Genomic DNA, 13,092 nt, shown 5'->3' on the forward strand with positions numbered 1-13,092 from the left:
ATCATTTGCTGATTCCAAAAACATATAAATATGTTATATTCGGATTAAAAACAAGCTCTGAAAATTAAATATATAAAAATTATTATCAAAATTAAATTGTCCAAATCAATTTAAAAACACTTTCATCTTATTCCTTGTCGGTTCCTGATTCCAAAAACATATAGATATGATATGTTTGGATTAAAAACACGCTCAGAAAGTTAAAACAAAGAGAGGTACAGAAAAGCGTGCTATCCTTCTTAGCGCAACTACTACCCCGCTCTTCTTGTCAATTTCACTGCCTTTGCCGTGAGCGGTGGACTGACGATGCTACGAGTATACGGTCTTGCTGAAAAATGGCAGCTACTTGACTAAATATTGTATTTTCGCCTTACGCGACTTGTTTCTTTTTGATTAACGGAGGAAAATGGCAGAAAAAGTTATCTTGTTCTGCTCGGGTGAAGTTGTATTGAACACCTTTGTCCCACTCATAGACCAAATTGTCTATGGCCCCACTGAAGTAGTCAAGCAGTTCTATTTTTAACCGACTCGTGACATCATGAAAATGTGCGCATGTCCTGTAACCGATGACTCTTGCTTCCGGTTGGAATATCGACAGAAAATAGTTGGAGTCGACAGTAACGCCCATAGCGGAAACCGTAAGTTTTCAGGTATAATATAGGTCTTTTTGAACGGTTATATGCTTATTCTCTCTTTCTAGAGGGTAGGGTTTTAAAAAATGCTGTGATCTATGCGTAAAAGAGCGATTTTTCATACTCGGCGGCTGCGCCCATCAGGCGGTCTGATAAAAATGGCCGCTCGTTGCTTGGATTTCCATCTTTTTTTTGCAGTTTTCCCGGTTAGTTAGAATGAGTTTTAGAAATGCATGCGTAATTTTGCGCGGTTGTTTATAAGCTTGATAACGTGCGCTTCATTTCGCTCAGCTGCAGCTGAATTGCTGTGCACAACAAATGATTTCAGACCGTCAAGTGTTAGCAGATACTAACTTCCTGTTTTACTCCTTGTCTGTCGGTCGTTCACTCAATTTGAGTTGAATGAGTAGATATATGACTGTGAGTCGTCTCGTCCACAGTGATAATTTGATAGAAATGTATCAGGAGCCCAAGTCGGTGTTTCATTTAAAGTCAGCTTGTGACACCTGTGACAAAAATCACGAAAGTGGGGCTGTACATATTTGACTTTTTGAGAGTTCCAAGTTCTGTTTTAAGTCTCAGGAAGTCAGGTGGAAGTCAGGATCTGCTTTTTCCGACTTTATCCGGTTTACCAAGTAGCTGCAGCTGTTATTCGTGTACCTGTGTACACTGATACTATAGCCTACTTCTTATTCCTTTGCTTTTTTTTAAAGGGTGTGTTTTTCTAGGATTTTAATGTAATGAGAATGACCAGGCTGTGCAAATTAGAAGCAAAGTTATAGGGCAGGTTTCACGGTTTTCATCACACCACCTCACATTTTCACAACAATAACAAACATTTAATACAGTTAAAAAAAATGTATTTATTTGCAAGTTTAATCATTAATGAATGCAAAAAAATCCCTATCAGGGATAGCGGACACCTGTCAGCTGACATATAAGCACCGATATGACCCCCCCCCCTAAATTTGACCAAATTATAAACAGTTTCTGAAGACACACAGCCATTGGCAAAAGCAAAATTTATGGTCTACATACACTTTAAGTTGTTTAACAGTATTGCTATTGAGCTTAATAAATGAAATCTGATTAATATTTACATTATAAAAAGGCTTAAAACGATAGCGCTGAACCAAACTTGACTCTCATGGCAAAATTCCAACGATAGCGCAATTTCGCCACCTCCAGCATTTTTCTTACCCTACGATCGAATTTGAGAAGAGAGTGGAACCATCACGAGCGTAAGTTCAAACCCAGTACAATCCTTCATGCTATCTATCAAAGCGAATGCAAATTAACAACCTTTTCAGCACAAAACAAGCGTTAAACTGCCTGAAATGAGTGCATCGCGATCGTTGGAAAACGCTATCGTTGGCGACAGACACACTTTCATTCAGTTTTTAAAGAGAACAAAGCAAACTTAGCAGCAAAATGCATCATCAGTCGAACGAGTTCAAAATGGCGCGTGCGTAGGAATACGTGTCAAGGTCTTAACTGTAAAAACGGGACAATAACCTCAACTAAAAAAAAATTGCTATCGGGTTTTTTTTCACCCGACGCCCCCTGGATAACGATAGCAATGTTCGTTTTCAGTTCCAAAACAAGAATTTGACATTTCCATTACCGTAATTCTGTTCTGTATGTTTATTTACACACAAAAACATATGTTTGTGGAAGAAAATAGTGCGTATGCAAAAACTAGGAGGTAAATTGGTTTCCCGTCGTGGCGTATTTCTCCCGACCGACGCTTTCGAGCAGGAGCGGTGATTTTCGACGTCACGATAAAGTAATAAAAATTTGTTTTTTTAAAAATGTTTATATGATTATGACTCGAATTGCATTCCTTTCAAACAATTATCAGGTCTTGATTTTAAAACCTGTGTGGGTTGATACTTTTCGTGTCTCATGATTACGTGATGGTAAAAATCGGGAAATCACGTCTGTCGCAAATTGAACGATAGCAATGTTATTTTAGATCGTAACAAAGCACAAACAACACAAAATGCGCTGACATTGTTTTTTTCTATGTCTTTATTCCACCACAAGCAAAAATATACCAAGCATGTTACACAATGCAATCTAAAACAGAAATGATAAGCATACTAACTTTCGATCCAGTGACCAAAGCAATACTGTGAAACCTGCCATAGTTTATACTTCTACTCTTCTGTCTTCACTTCACTCAATCCTTGAACCTTTAAGTTTAAGACTCCCTCCTTTTTAACTTGGCTATTTAACTTTAAGACCTAATTTTTCAGGCTGTTCTTCTCTTATCATTTCATCATTTTCATACTTTCCAGCCTCTTTTTTTTCAGACTCAGAGTCAGAGGTTGATCAACTGATGCCTCCAACATATTTTCTAGTCCCATGACCACGCTATGTACTTTACTAATACTACCTTTAGACCTCAGTTCTACGCTGGACAGCTTGAGAGTGTCCAGATTCCTTTTCTTTTACTGCTGTGAGACAGGGAGGCTTTTAGTCGCACAAAGCCCAGGCAGGTGAACCAAAACGGATCATACCGCAAACAGTGATGCAGTGATGTACATTTTTCTAGCAGCCTTTAGGACAGTTGTCCTGAAGACTGAAAATCAATAGGACACAGTGTCCTGAGATTGCAATTTCAATAGGACAAAAACACGACTCGTAAAACCGCATTTAAAAAGATTTTTCAGTTTAAATTCTTCCACCTTCCGCGACTGTCACCATCACTCTCCACTTCGACGAGTTTGTTCTCGGTTGACGTTGTTGTTGGTTCAGCTGAAGCCACAGTGGCTGGCGAACGCAGCATGGACATCAATTGTACATCTGCTGATTTTTATCTGCTTTGAGCTTTTTTTTCGGACCCATGTCGTTTCTCTTTCGTTTAATTTTCGTTCGAACGCACAACGTTTTTTCCGGATATTATGACGAAAAGTAATGCCTTGCGCATGTGGGAACATGCACGGTTTGTTCCCATTGGTTTAAACGATTTATTGCTGAGCCAATGAATGCACTCGAGGCACCATATGGGTTCGGTTTTCTTTTTTTCTTCTTGATCCAACTTGAGGATAAATTAATTCAAAGAATCAGATCCCATATGGTGCCTCGTTCACTCAACAAACACTGGTCACACGCGGTGCATACTTTCGCTTGGCAAAACCGAAACCAGCTTTCCTCACGCAGTGTTTACTTCCGCTTGGCAAAACCAAAACAAGCTTTCCTCTTGAAAATTGAACAGTCCGCATGTCCGCTTCATTGTCAAAAACGATCGGACCCTTGACCACTTCTTCTGTAGGTTAATCGGACCTGTGTCCTGCTGGGGTTAAAGCTATAGGTCCTGGGGATATTGGATCGGTCAGAGACCGGAGACCGACTAAAATGTACATCACTGGTGATGCAACTTCAGTGCACATGTAAGGTGTATGGCGAGAGCACTCAGGGACTGTGGGTTGATTTGTGTCGAACAAAAGCTAACAAAAACATGTGACACGCTGGCCGAGGGAATGGAACTTTTATCGGACAATGACCGTGCTCGGCTTAAAATTATAGGATATCTGACCGACGTGGTTATAATGATTGGACATTTGGGGAAGTTAATCGGACTTAGTTAAACCAATGCCTGGTCAATTTATTTTTAATGAATTTTATTCGCCGGCCGCCTCAAAAAGAGAGATCACAGTTTGTGTTGAGATGCAACCCAAACACAGCCATTTCAAATAGGAATAACTAAGCTCTAATACACTAATTTGACTTGAGGTGTTCCTGGTGTGTTCTGACATTATTACAACTCCCAAAGTCTGTCCTTAAGGCTTAACTGGACGAAGTCGACTACCTGCAGTATAATTCGGGCTCATTTGAGGACAGGCTTTACCCTCAGGGCTTTTAGAGCCAGGTGGTGTTTTTTTGTCTCTTTTTAATTTTATCAAGTGTGATGTGTTGTATGTTTCAGGACGTTGAAGCGGCAAGATGCAGACGATAAAGTGTGTGGTGGTAGGGGACGGAGCAGTGGGTAAAACCTGCCTCCTCATCTCATACACAACCAACAAATTCCCTTCAGAATATGTACCTACAGTAAGTAATGCTTCCATGGGGAATGATTCAAAGCCTCAGCCCTATGTCTCTCTGCTTCACTCTCTCTCTCTCTCTCTCTCTCTCTCTCTCTCTCTCTCTCTCTCTCTCTCTCTCTCTCAAACAGTCACACACACATTTTTTGAGTGTCAATTATTTTTGTTATTTGAATTAAGTACAGTTGGTAGTTACAATTACACTACATCAGACCTTGCATTTTCAATATTTCTTAAAATTAAAGTGTGGTTTCTTTTGTTTAAAATTCAAAAAGACGTTTTGTCAGCTACATGTACTTGTAATATGCACTTATCCACTTCTCTGCTATTAAGTTTCACATTAAATACACACAGGAGCCACAAGTGTGCTAGTTGCTACAGTTCAGAAACAGCCTAAAAGGAGGTACCCTTTATTAATATTATAATCTATGATTGTAAAGCCAAAGGCTTTCAGCAGTAGATTGCACTCTTTGCATTTAATTTGTAAAGATACAGTCCTAATGATTGTGCATTATCTGTCTTCAGGTCTTTGACAACTATGCAGTGACAGTTATGATCGGGGGCGAGCCCTACACGCTAGGCTTGTTTGACACCGCTGGGCAGGAAGATTACGACAGATTGCGACCCCTCAGCTATCCACAGACAGATGTCTTTCTAGTCTGCTTCTCCGTAGTTTCTCCTTCTTCCTTTGAAAACGTCAGAGAAAAGGTATGTGTTGTTTTTCTTGTGTAGTAAATCAATCAATCAATGAGGCTTATATCGCGCATATTCCGTGGGTACAGTTCTAGGCGCTCTGCAGTGATGCCGTGTGAGATGAAATTTTATACGGCCAGTAGTAAAGCTTAGGTCTAACCAACATGAAAATAATCACATGAAGAATTGTTGGGTTAATCAGTGCAGAGCTTATTTAGTTTTAAATGTACCAATAATATTTGCTTGACCCTGTCTTTGTCACTATCAGTCTTCCAGTATTTTAGGAAATAAACTGTTTTAAAGATGTTATGCAGACATACGCAATCTCTATCGTTCATGCTAATTTTAGTAGAGTACTGTAGTCACAGTAGTGAAGATACCTAGCAACCTATTCCATTCATCTTTGCTTAAGTTAGGAATGGTGTCCCCCTTTGCTTATTGTAGTGTTAAGCAAGAAGTTGGATGTCTATTGCAATGTAATGTGAAGCAAGAAACTTGTGGATGACCTACCCTAATCTGTCCCTTTTCAGGGATTATTTACTTGTTAAAGTTGTTGCATTTACCCTCTTATAAACTTTGACTTGGGGACTGAAGACCATAACCTTGTGCATTAGCACATGTATGTATACACTATGCAGATGCTGAAGAAAAAAGCTGAATAACTGTAGAGAAACTACACCTCTGTGTACAGGCATGTGCACAATAAAGATCCCAAGCTCACGGTAAAAGTCCCAGAGCTTGGAAACATGAGTAAGGCCAAAAAAAATTAGGTCTGTTTACGGTAACATAGGCCAAAAAAATAGGGTCGGTAGGTCGGGATTTTTTTTTTTTTTTCTCCCAAAAAACCATATTTTTACGTTATTTTGCTTTTTTTTTCTCCCCCAAATGCCAAAAAAAAGCCTAGGGTCGTGCGAAAAAAATAGGGTCGGTCGGGTTACCGTAAACAGACTATTTTTGTTGTTGTTGCCTAAACACATGCAGTGCAGGAAAAGGAAAACAAAGGGTAGCGCCGTACTGTATGGCAGCTCGCTTTTCCCAATGAGAAAGCAGTCTGGATTTTCATTGGGGCAACCTCACAGGACTATATGAAATCTTATCTTTTAAAAATGTAAGGCTCCCTCCCTTTTAAGACCCTGTTTTCTCAGACCGGAATTTTCATGGGGTAACCTCACAGGACTCTATGCCATCTTATACTTTTATCTTATACTTTTATAGTTTTGTCTTTGTAATTTTTAAGAGTGATAAACAAAAAGGGTTGCAGCCTGACAGTTATAACATTTAGCGGGTCATCTAGAATCAGCTCTGATTGGTTAAAAAGTGATATGGGGCACTAGAGCTAAAACACCGACGTGGGCTCCTGATATATTTCTATTAAATTATCACTGTGGACGAGACGACTCACAGTCATCTACTGCCAAGTGCTGGGACTCGCGCTATAGAAAAGCTATTCATTATAATTTTTATTTAATTTAGATGTAAATGCTTGTATAACTGTGTTTTAATGTTAAATGTGTCAAGCGCAAAGAGCATAATTGTAAAGTTATGATGTTGCGCTATATAAATGCTCATTTATTATTATTATTATATAATTATTATAACGATTGCATGGTGTCAACAGTGGGTACCAGAGATCACGCATCACTGTCAGAAGACGCCGTTCCTGCTAGTGGGAACGCAGATCGACTTGAGAGACGACGCAGCCACCGTGGAGAAGCTGGCCAAGAACAAACAGAAGCCCATCACGCAGGACGCCGGAGAAAAGCTGGCACGAGAACTGCGCGCTGTCAAATACGTCGAGTGCTCTGCGCTGACACAGGTTGGTGGTGGTACTGTTGTTAAAGTTTTGGGGGGTATTTTCAGGACTATTAGGCGCTTTGTTATAAAGGGCGCAGCCCCCACTTTTAAGGTAAAATTCAGAAAAATCCACACAATAGTTGCTTCTAGTGTATTGGCCACACATCAAAGGAAGAATACAGAGTGGAAATATTTTTGCTGGGGATGTGCGGTTGAGATCAAAGGCAGGTGCATTGTAATAGCTCGTTGACCTGGTGACCTCGGGTCAATGACCCATACTTGTCAGCTGAGACCAGCTGCTTGCCCCAGTTTACAGACACTGACATTCTTGTTTGGGATCAATGACCGAGTTTTACCAATAAGACCACTCCTTTGATATTTGAGAGGAAACTCGGCCAGGTTGAAAGTAGCAGAAACATGCATATCACAAGAGAGGGAGTGTTATGTTTCTTTGAAAAGAGATGCGGGTACATGTGTACTCGTCTTTAGCCTTACATAAGGCGATACCGGTCAACGGGGCTCAGGGGTTCAAGTTGACGAAAAAAAGTTGGATGTTGCCATCCCGAAGAAGGCAGTAACGTGCCGAATTATTGATTATAGATATAAACGTGCCTAACCTGGTTACTAGTGTGTTTTTATGAGGAAAAAGTTGGGTCTTATAGTCCCGAAAGTACGGTCGGTTCTTTTTACAAGAGACTGTGTGCCTTGTATCAGAGATGAAATTCTTTACTCCTTCTGGTTATAAGTATGAAAAGCTGAACTAGTTTCAGGGATCTGACTAACAAAGGGAAGTAAGCGCTCTAAATGCATATGACATGATTAATAGAGTAAGTGAGGTACGCGGAACCAGTCTCCTTTTTGGTTATTTTCCGTTTTCATCGCTGGTGTACGGGGGTTTACATATCTCTCTGTTGATGTGGCATGTGTTTGAGAATGTTCATCTGTTCATTACTGAGGAGGGGAAGACAGAGACAGAATCTGTGCATGTGTGTCTTGTTAGTTTTAACTTCTAATCTTTGAAATAAAGTTCTGGAATTATAGGAATTGAAGGATGAACACCTGACCTAGAAAAAAAGTTGTGGTACCCAGGCTATAATGAGTACTGTAGCAAAGTATACTTCCGTTTGTGACTGACTGTTCCCACTAGTCCAAGGAAATTGTGTGTTGTGCACACTGTTCTCGTTAGAAAAAGTTGAAAGGTAAAGAGGAAGGTATCTGTTCAATGTGAGGGAAGAGTGTAGTTTTTAGACCACGGTTGTCTTTTATTTCCTCTATAACTAGGACAGGACACTTCTGTCTTTATCTGACAAGTGTGAATACTCCACATTAAGGAATTAACTTCCTGTGCTCACACACAGACCCTTGACAGTGTTTTAACGTTGCTGTGTTGTGTTTCTATTACTGGAGGTTCTGTGCTGTGTTAGAATAGATTGTCTTCCTATCACTATCAGTATCAGTATCAGACTGTTGCCTTTTGTCACATCATATAAAATGAAAATGCTTGAAAGTTTCAACTGTTATTAGTGTCTGAATTTTTGGAGTTTTGTAGCCTGCAGCTGTCGAAATAAAACAAAAGTCCAAGGTGAACAAGTTTTATCAGTGGGAAGGTCAACTTTTCAACAATTATTTCTTTCAGTTTTACTTTTAGGCTTGTTTTGCCAAACTTGTGCTGTGCATGAGTTTTATTTTAGTAAAAGTTTAGTTGTCTGATAAAGTGAGCCTGTGCAAACAGAAGTACTTTTATTTCATTTCATTTTCATTTTTTTCATTACTTTCATTACTTTATTGTCCCATCGGTGGGAAATTCGGGTCGCTTCCTCCCAGTGGAAAGCTAGCAGCAACGGAGTCGCGCTACCCAGGTGTCTGCGTGTTTAGGTGTATTCAGCCACCTGCACTTATGGCAGAATGACCAAGGTCTTTTTCGTGCCATTGTGATGACACGGGGGTGGGACATGGCTTCCGTCTCTGGGTCTGCACATAAAGTTGACCCGTGTCCGTCCCGGCCCGAATTCGAACCTGCGACCTTCCGATCACAAGTCCAGTGCTCTACCAACTGAGCTACCGGGCTGTTGTATGTTAGAGTACAGCGATTGGACTTCACATTTTGTTGTTGAAAGGATTTCATGTTGACCTTTGCAAAAAGTAAAGGTCAGATTTTCGGGGAAGAAAAAATTATTGAAAAAATTTCATGCTTCCGATAATTGAGAATGAACAAGTTGACCAAAAAAAAGGTGTGGTATTTGTGTTTGAGTTTCACAGCAGAATAAGTTTGTTGTAGCTGAGTATGTGTGTGTGTGTCAGTTTGTGTGTGTGTGTGTATGCATGTGTGTGAGTATGCTTAGGTGTGTTTGTGTGCGTGCATTGGTGTGTGTGTGGGTGTGTATGTTCCCATGAAGACTGAAAAAGTGTCATTGTAAAACTAGTGTGTTTCTGTTTCCAGAAAGGTCTGAAGAATGTATTCGACGAAGCCATCCTAGCTGCCTTGGAGCCCCCAGAGCCCCCCAAGAAAAAGAAGTGCGTCATTCTGTGAGACTGCCGTGCCAGCCTATTTCACTCCGCGGATCAACAAGACTTTCTTTCCTTTAGTCGCAATCACTGAAATGAGGAGCAGCAAAATACCACCATACATTACACAGAATTTTGGCTTAGTCGAAATGTGGTTGCAGTGATCATCATAATCAAGATACCCCGTTTCCCCCACCCAACTTCTTATTTTGTTTTTAAACAAAACACTAAAAGTTTGAAACATCATGGAATTGTGAACATGGTGTCAGTCTAGAAGGACCAATGTTGCTTGTATTAATCTGCTCGTTTCTCTCACTGTAATCAAGGGATTGCTTTGATTTTTTCTCCTTCATCTTCGGTTGTTTCCTTATTTGTCCTCAAGTCAGTCATTATTTAAAAGGCTTATATTGCAGCAAGGTTGCTAACAATTACATGTAGAATGTTATTGTGTCCAATATGCTGTGTGCCACCCCCCCCCCCCCCCCCTACACACACACACAAATAAAAGAAAAGGGCAGTACATATAACGCCTTCAGTCATTGAAGAAATTGTATTGCTCTTGCAGTAAAATGATGGATTGTCAACAAACAGCTTTGGACTGGTTTTAAACTAGAATTTTTTATTTGAAATATTATAAAAGCTGTTTATGTCTACTTTTCTTCAACTTGAGTTCGCAGAGGGTATCATGCTTATTATTTGTTTATATGCACAAACTTGTGTTTGTGCAAGAATGTAATCATTGCTTGTTTCAGATATTATCCCCAGGCCTGTCTTTTTTCAATTATAAACGTGGAGGTATCTCAAACAAGCTTTGCTCAAATCAAATTGTAAGGAAATGCAAAAAAAAACCAGAAAAATTGTAACAGTCAGCAAACTTGGATGAAACACAAATAATTGAAATACTTTACAATTGTCATTGTTATTGCATAGGTATACATGTTTTACTAACCGAAAGAATAAATCATGTTTGTACAAAAAAACACGGATGTTCTGCAGTTTTGTTACGCTTTTGCTTTTTTGTGCTTCTTTTGTGAGATCAGTATCAGAATTGTATGTACATTGAAATCTGAGGTCTGTGACTTAACCTAGTGCTTTGAAAGTGTGTTGCTTTGTAGAATAGCCTACAGGAAAGTGATAATCTCAGCATCAGTTTTGTTGCCTTTGCATAAGCAAGGGAGAGATCACATTATTTATCGGGCATTGGTGTAAAAGCGTTTAAAGAAAAAGTAACTTTTCATCTGTTAAAATCACTTTACGTCGGAAAGGTACACTTAATGCAAAGCAGTACATGTACTACACAATTTTAACATGTTTTTATCACTTTATGTCATATCTTGCACACTAATTCAAAATACACACACCAATTCAAAATACACTCAAGCGTCCTATTTCCTAGAATATGCGTGATGTTTCTTTACAAACCAAAAGGTCAGAAAGACTTCACAAAGCAACAGGATGAAGTCACACCTCAGACGCTGTTGACTATTAATATTATCTTTAATTTTTCTGTGAGAGTTTCTGATAGCAACCAAATTATACTCTGAAAAAGGTTTCAATCTCTGTAAAAGAGTTGTAACTAAGCAACCAGAGAGACGCAGATAATGATCTAGCTCACGTCAATACCTTTTTTTTTTGCACGCATGAAAGATTTTCTTAACAGAATATGCTTAGAAAACATGGTCTTGAAAATGTCTGATCAGGGTCTTAAAAGGAAGGGCGTCTTCTAAGGGGTAAGGTGGTTCAGGGAGGGGCGGGGGGTATTGAAGGCGAGTCGTGTGCACGCATTTTGCATACAAAAACCTGTTACCTTTTTTTTTGCACCCATGGTTGAGCGTTCATGTACATATGTATATTTTTTTTCAAAATTCGCAGTAGTTACGACTTGGTTGTCCAATTACTTGTGTATGCACTTGTACTCTGTTGCCGGCATCATTGTTGTATATTATCGTGTCGAACACTACACGCATCAGCATGCTTTCACTCATCTTTGCTTTGCTTTGTACTTCTTTTTCTCTGTCTTTACTGTAGGCTTTGTGTTCACACTGTGCCCAAGAACTCCTGTATGTATTTATTTAGTTTATCGTTGTTCTCATCTTGTGTAAAAATGACCGTGAAATTCTTTACTTAAAAACATAGAAAAGAAAGGGTAGTTGGATTTCAAAGTTGATACTCGGGTAGTTGGGCATAATCCCGAATTAACCCCATAGAAGTAGTGTCACGTACTGAAAGGAGAGTGACTGTTCGAGATTCACTCAGTGGGACTGGGAAACTCTCACAGTTTATAGCTGGTAGTCGCTGTTCTTATCAGTAGTTTTGTATAATTGCAAGAGAAACTGCTTTTTGCATTTGATTTTTTCACGGGTGCAGCATTCTTACATTTTACTGATGAGATTATGGTCGTTTTGAGATGGAGTTTGGCTGTAGGTATAGGGTAGATTCAGAGTAATTTTCAGCTCTCATGAGCGGAGTCACTGGCTTAACATACAACTTTGTTCACATCCCCCCACATGTTAAGTCCTTTGTGCTGAAAACTTGCATTCTCCCAGTAAGGTAATATATTGTACTACGTTGCAGGCCCCTGGAGCAATTTTTTTATTAGTGCTTTTGTGAACAAGAAACAATTAACAAGTGGCTCTATCCCATCTCCCCCCCTTTCCCCGTCGCGATATAACCTTTGTGGTTGAAAACGACGTTAAACACCAAATAAAGAAAGAACCTTCCCCCACCCCCCAACAAAATGTTTTTGTTTGTTTGATGATTAATCATGGGTGGGAGTTCCTCCGTCTCAGACGGATTTCCGTCTCAGAGAAATTTTGACCTTTTTTTTTTTTTTTTTTTTGCGCCCTCATTGATAGTCATCTCATACTGTGTTATGCCAAATGGACTGATAGTGCACTTTTTGTTGTTTCTAATGCTTGCCAGGTCCCTAAAATTTTTAGTTTTTGTTACTTTTTGTATCTCCAACAAGGTTCTTATTTATCAGAATTAAACTCAGGAGAGGCCAGAGAAACCCTTTTAAATTCATAAAAAGACCCCGGCCTTAAAAAAAGTTCAGTCTTGGAACAATTTTGGGCTCCCACCCATGTGATTTGAGATCTTTTGATTTTGATTCCTTTTGTTTGTTTTTCAGGGTTCATGTTCATTGGTAGACTTAACTGGATCTGAATTTGTTCCGTTCTTATCATGTAGTCATTTTCATATTTTCAGCCTTTTTTGCGTCGTAGGTTTATGTCCCCACCACATTTTCTTGTTGCATGCTCATGCTATGTTCTTTAGACCTCAGTTAAATTTATAATCTGTTCTTTATTCATGAATAAAAACATGTAAATTCACTTTTGTTTCATCTATATGTGCTTGGCAGCTTGCTAGTTTATATTTGAACATTTTTATTTCATGGTTTGATGTGTTTTGTTTTGTTTTGT

The 13,092-nt window shown here is 39.3% G+C and overlaps 1 protein-coding gene across 2 annotated transcripts; it reads left to right on the top strand.

Moving 5' to 3' along the window:
- Positions 1–552: 552 nt before the first annotated feature.
- Positions 553–13,002, top strand: LOC138978628 (cdc42 homolog). Of its 2 annotated transcripts, none has more exons than XM_070351393.1 (5): positions 553–638; positions 4,564–4,685; positions 5,204–5,386; positions 6,990–7,187; positions 9,606–13,002. In XM_070351393.1, the coding sequence occupies exons 2-5, from the start codon at positions 4,581–4,583 to the stop codon at positions 9,693–9,695; spliced, it is 576 nt and encodes a 191-aa protein (XP_070207494.1). In that variant the 5' UTR covers positions 553–638; positions 4,564–4,580; the 3' UTR covers positions 9,696–13,002. The 2 variants fall into 2 exon arrangements, with proteins under 2 accessions (XP_070207494.1, XP_070207492.1); XM_070351391.1 differs by having other exon boundaries at positions 561–650.
- Positions 13,003–13,092: the final 90 nt, after the last annotated feature.

This window comes from Littorina saxatilis, linkage group LG10 (assembly GCF_037325665.1).
Source record: "Littorina saxatilis isolate snail1 linkage group LG10, US_GU_Lsax_2.0, whole genome shotgun sequence".
In the NCBI taxonomy this organism is placed as follows: domain Eukaryota; kingdom Metazoa; phylum Mollusca; class Gastropoda; order Littorinimorpha; family Littorinidae; genus Littorina; species Littorina saxatilis.